Source organism: Abramis brama (genome assembly GCF_963993115.1).
Source record: "Abramis brama genome assembly, chromosome: 24".
Classification (NCBI taxonomy): domain Eukaryota; kingdom Metazoa; phylum Chordata; class Actinopteri; order Cypriniformes; family Leuciscidae; genus Abramis; species Abramis brama.
Genome location: NC_139986.1, coordinates 29,684,465 through 29,690,486, shown reverse-complemented (window position 1 = coordinate 29,690,486; position 6,022 = coordinate 29,684,465). Strand labels below are relative to the sequence as shown.

Sequence of the window (6,022 nt, the reverse complement as noted above, 5' to 3'; positions counted from 1 at the left end):
CTTGAATATATGTCTCATAGCATATATAAGGCCTCTTAAACACGGCTCTTGGACTATGAGGGCTGAAACTTCTGTTACTGTTGGGCTCTGTGTGAATATGAATGCGCCAAAACCTCTTATAGAACTATTGTCCCATGGTTTTATTTATTTGAACCACTCTTTTAGCTTCTTTATGTGAAAGGTATTGGAAACAGAACTATTTTCTATAAGTTGAAGACTAAAACATTGCCAAAATTCTAAATGATCCACCAAAACGGGCCTAGAGAGAGCAATGGAGTGTGTTTTAGCGCGCTTATGATTTAAAAAAAATTAAGTTGTGATCCGAGACGCTCTGAAAACACTGGATCTTGAGCTGATCATGTGAGCAAAGTCTGCACTTCATATGTGTTTTATTTAATCATAGCCTTTTGCAATTTGATAAGGACACTATTTACATATTGAGCTTTCGAGATAATTGGCCCCGGGGCCTTTGCAAGTCATAACTCGTCCCTAATTCACCACATCATCTCGTGATCTCTGATTTGAGGCATAAATACAGCTGTCTGTGAGACCATGAGAACGCTGAAGACTTTCAGGAGAACACTGGATTTACTGTAAGTGTATTATGCTTTTTATTCATAATTTAATTTATATATATTTTATAGTGAATATCCAAAGTAGACTTCACCAGCTAGCATTAAAAAAATTAACCATGGTTTTATTATAGGAAAAGTGTGGTAATCATGTCTTATTGGGGGGCAGATTGATTATTAGTTGTATATTCACAGTTTTACTAGAAATACCATGGTTACACTTAACAAAAAGAAGTTTATTCAAGTGTGGTAATTATATACTTCTTTTAAACTAAAAGTAAGAGTGTACTTTTAGTCCACTTTTTATATACTTCTCAGAAATATACTTAAAATTATACTTAATTGTGTATTTTACTTGCATCACATCTTCTGTCATATTTGTAGAGACCTTGGACCCTTTACCAGTCTACGCTCAATTTAAAACAACATGACCAATTACGAAGGTGAGACACTTTCCATTTTCAACTCATTCATTTATCCTGAAATAACAGTTCTGTGTTGCACATTTCATAATGATCCTGCAAGATAGCAAGTGTCTGGAAGAAGCTGTAATGTGTGTGATTTGAGTTCCATGATTTCACACAGAACATGATGTCGTATCAATGCAACTCAAGACCTCAAAACTGATCTTAGATACAGCAAGGGTTCTTCTTATAGTCTAAATGCAACAGACTGCATGCATACTGTGTGAAAAAAGTCATATTTACTAAGTAAAACAAGTTCACTCTACTAAATTCTCAAAATATTACTGAAAGTGCTTTGCACTTAAAGTTATGCGAACTCCAACTAAATGATTTACAGCAGATTTGCCCAAATTCTTTGCATCAGACTGTATAAGGAAAGTAAATGTTGATTAATAAAACCAATCGTGGTTCTTTTTTCGTGAAGCCCGTACCCAAGATTGTTGAACCCAACCCGACCGGTACTGTTGCATTTTAAGACCAAACACGACCCGAACCCAAAATACGTTTCTCGCAGCAAATACCTTTTTGTAAAATGCTGCATTTTAGGATTGCATGCAACAATCAGTAAACAAATACATATAAACGAACAGTTTCATTAAGGCACAGCGGTCAGCACACTGGAGGAGAAGCACATACTTAACAATTATGAAGATTATTGGATAACTTCCTCTGGAACTCAAACTTTGAACTTCAAAATAAAAGTTTGTTCAAAAAGTGTTTCAAAACTATATACACAGATGAATTGTTTTTCCACCAACCAGTTTCATCAAGGGACACGTTTACTCCTCAAACTCTGCCACTATAGTCTAGCTTCTTTTACTTTACAGTTCTGGCTCGCCACATGATAAAGCTGACATTGTACTTGCGAGTTCACACGCCCCTTTAATGTTATTTGAGCAAGAAACTCTGAGAGGAACCAAGTATATAATGTATATAAATAAATGTTATGACCCATTTCACCCATGATTGACCATCACTAATGTTTGGTTTGTATCTCATCAGGATCTCAGGTTGCCATCCGTGACTCCATATGCCATCCAGAATTCATCCAGCAGCTTCTCCCGTCTGCGGAGCGAACGGCTCTCCTCTATAATCTGTCATTCCTGTGTCTGGGAGGCTTCCCGAAGCTGGAGCGTCTGATCCGAGAACAAGCTATTGACACACAAATGCTGTTCGGATCCTCTGAGGCTCTTCTGCTGAAGGTGAGACTAAAACATCATGTTCTGCTTTACTTATTGTAAAATGTAAATTCTGTCATTATTTACTCGCCCTCAAGTCGTTTAAAACCTGTGCTGTTAATTTTGACATGCAAGTGTTATGTGAAAAAAACCCACCAGTTTAAATGCTTCAGAAATTGTGAACTAGTGTTTTATCTTTCCTAATTGACTGACACTTATGGAACCTTATTTACGGCATGAAATTGAAATTTAAAAAAGGTAATTGCACCTTTTGCTCAAGAGTCCAATGTTTCCCTCTCAAAATTCTGCATATGTATGTGGTCAGGTATTAAAATTGTAGCAAAAAAAACCAAAAAAAAACCAGACCTGTGAGATATAAACTCACAATTGTAAGATGATTATTTTTATTTTTTTGAATTGTGCATTTAAAAAGTTGCAAGTACCTACATTTTTGTTCTGAGGTGGAAGCAAGCTTCCATAAATATCGGTGCACTGGGCCGTTGTTTTTTATGGTTCTTTTAAACTTATCCTTTTGGTTAAATGTTGTTTTCTCGTAGTGTGTCGGCACGAGTTCCAACCTGGTCACTTCCCTGTTCCCGATGCTGATCAGTGCTGTTGAGAAGAACAAACCCAACCTGGCTAAGAAATACCTGGAGAAAGCCAGAGCGTGGATCGATGACATCATCAAGGCCGTGGAAGAGATTGTGATGAGGTGAAAACATTGAAGTTTAGCATTTCACAACAAACAATCATTTTCCTTATCAGTAGACCCCAAACACAAAATCAAGACTTTGTAAAAGAGTATGATCGGTCCTCTTTAACAAAATTGTTCAGTGATTGTGTTCAGACCACATTACTGTACATGCACCATATTTTTCAGGTATGATCAACAAACCCGAAGTGTGAAATCATGCACCAGTGATGTGTTTCAAGAACAGAAAGAGACCGAAGAAAAAATAATGAAACAGACTGATGAGATGAAGGGTCTGGAGGACGCTCTGGCCAATCTTGAAACAGAGCTGAGAAATGCTTGCAGAAATATGGAGGAAATTGACAGAAGATATCGAGAAAAAACCCAAGAACTGCAGAATACCATCAGAAAATACGAACAAAACAAACAATGTGCCTGGTTTCTCAGGGCCTTTATACCATTTTTTGCAGTCCATCAGGATTGCTCGAACATGCCTGGTATTGCAGCTAAACAAGCCGAACTGGCCCATATCGACTCTGAAAAGAACGGTCTTCGAAACACAGAGTGGAACATTAAAGTCCAGCAGACTGATCTTCAGCTGAAGCTGGCCAACTCCAAAATAAAGCTGGGTAAGTGTCTCTGTGCTTTTAAATTATTATTATAAGCATACAGAAAATGCATCTGTGTGCATATCATGTTTACATCTTCACCACTCTGTGTGTAAAGGCTCCCAATGATCTCTCGTAAATCAGAATCTGTTGTGTGTCGTTTGTCCAGGTGTGATTCCCAGTCCTGTCCACCTGAAGGAAGTCCAGCGGTGCCTTGATCAAATCCGACAAATTCTGGTTGATCTTAAAAAGTTCTGGGAGAAAGTGGGTGTTATGCTGGACACGCTGAAAGACAAGACCTTTGTTGGGGAGGATCTCATTGAACTGTGTGACATGAAGGATGAGTTTATTGGCTCCATTAAAAAAGCAGGAACGGTTAGTTACACGTTGATTAAATGTTTCTGGTGAAAGTTGATTATGCGTTTCATTAATATTTTCTGAGTTCTCAATTTAATTTCCTATGTAGTTTTTATATCTATCCATAATGTACTCTGATTAATAGTGTACAACTGACACTATATTTTCCAGAATCCAAAGCAGGAGAACATTGTAAACTTAACAAACATAGACACAAGTGTCTAATCATTGAAAGTTATTTCCTGTATATGTATTTATTTATATCTTACTACTGTCAATGAAACCACAAAGCTGACAAAGCATGTATTGCTAAAACGTTATTATTATTATTATTATTATTTCTAAGCTAATGTACAAACAGTATGTGTGACAGTGACCACATTTTCATTCACCCCTTCCCCATATAGTGAAACATTTCTTAAACTTAAAACTTTGTTCATCGGCCTTTAATTAATTGCCCTCGTGTCATTCCAAACCCGTACGACATTCATTCATCTTTGGAACGAAAATGAAGATCTTTTTTAGGGATGCACCGATATGAACATTTTGGCCGATACTGATACCGATAACCGATAATTATTTATATTAGAAAGCCGAAAACTGATATATTGGCCAATGAATCTAAATCCAAATTTTTATTTAATTTCTGAAAGCCTGATTACAAAAACAAACCAGTCTCACCATTAAAAGCCGTGTCCCAAGCACACAATTATAATGTTGCGTAGCTGTAAATGGAGGGACCGAAAGCTCTCAGATTTCATCAAAAGATCTTCATTTGTGTTCCAAAGATGAACGAAAGTCTTACGGGTTTGGAAGGAAAAGAGGGTGAGTAATTAATGACAGAATAATTTTTTTTGGATAAACTTTAAAGTCACCATGAAATCAATGATTTATTTTTTTTTTTTTATGGAATGTTGAAGTGTTTATTATAAATTATTTAAACGTGCATGGCGTGCAGATCAAGTAATGGCATTTTTTTGTGATGTAAAAAATGTGTTGTGATTAATTTTGTGTCTTTAATCTTTCAGTACTGGAAGCAGTTTGGTGCAGAGTGTAACAGAGCACAGGGCATCTTCAGCGTTCAGTCTAAGGACGCTTATAAATTCCTGGAGATCAATCCGTCTTCACTCTCAGAGAGTGAAAGGAATGCGCAGTATAAGTCTATCATGGAGAAGCTGAAGAAGATCAATCCTAACGGATCATCCCAAGCCGCCATCACTAAGTGACATACAGAGATCTGATGCTTCCTTTCACACTTTTAAATGCTCCTTTAAGGCATATGCATATTAATGCATACAACTTATCTTATCATTTTTGTAGTCTTTACAACTGCTCTTGCACATGTTCAATTAATGTTCTACATAAATACTCTGTAGCTGGGTGTATGTTAGGAATAGTATTTGCCTATTTCTATCTCAAAATGTATGGCTATCTCTGTTAGAATTGCTTTGCATTTCATTATGGTTTATAAATCTGGTGATCTGGTCACATGACTAATGTCCGTCACACAATAAAGACTAAAGACATTAAACATTTCATTGTAGCCAAATCATTCAAAAAGTAATTTCTAATGTTTCAGTGTGCATCACCACAGTTCCGATTTCATGCGCACCATAATTTTACCGTTTCTGCAGTTTAAAGTGCGCAGGGCATCAAAACACTGGAGTTGTATTACTCTACACACCACAAGCGCTCATGAGCATTTATGATAATAATCTTCCTCTTCATATTTTTGTCCAGCACCAAACATTCTTCATCCAAGCCATTTCCGCTAAACGTGTAAAGCTCTATAATTAAAAAAGAGCTGCAGATGGCTATTTTAACAACAGCGGAGACAATATGTTGATACCTTTTCTAGAACACAGCAGAACATATATGACTCCGACAGTGCGACTAAACTAAACTTCGACTTGTGCCAAGATGTGCAAATTTATGTGAAGTAGTTTGTAGCCTATATGCTATTCCGATCTCTGTGGTGTTATGAGCCAATGACGGCATTTCATTGAAACTCATCTATTAGCTCAAAAAAATTAACTGTAGCAATAATAAGAGTGTCCATGAGCAAAAATGGCATTAGCCTGTGCAGGTTGTGTATGTCCAGTGGCCAATGAGATAAAAAAAAAAAAGAATGCAACTGAATAATTTTTTCTAC

At 36.7% G+C, this 6,022-nt stretch overlaps 1 protein-coding gene across 1 annotated transcript; it reads left to right on the top strand.

Moving 5' to 3' along the window:
• The first annotated feature begins 554 nt into the window (after positions 1-554).
• Positions 555-5,324, top strand: LOC311075694 (uncharacterized protein). The gene is made up of 8 exons (XM_084103241.1): positions 555-593; positions 957-1,015; positions 2,039-2,238; positions 2,772-2,926; positions 3,095-3,534; positions 3,683-3,888; positions 4,899-5,145; positions 5,191-5,324. The coding sequence occupies exons 2-7, from the start codon at positions 1,000-1,002 to the stop codon at positions 5,094-5,096; spliced, it is 1,215 nt and encodes a 404-aa protein (XP_083959367.1). The 5' UTR covers positions 555-593; positions 957-999; the 3' UTR covers positions 5,097-5,145; positions 5,191-5,324.
• Positions 5,325-6,022: the final 698 nt, after the last annotated feature.

What these genes read in the sequence shown, in the direction of transcription:
- LOC311075694 (XM_084103241.1), top strand. An exon ending in CTGAGGCTCTTCTGCTGAAG is followed by an intron (nt 2,239 to 2,771) that starts GTGAGACTAAAA and finishes GTTTTCTCGTAG; the next exon opens with TGTGTCGGCACGAGTTCCAA. An exon ending in GTGGAAGAGATTGTGATGAG is followed by an intron (nt 2,927 to 3,094) that starts GTGAAAACATTG and finishes CATATTTTTCAG; the next exon opens with GTATGATCAACAAACCCGAA.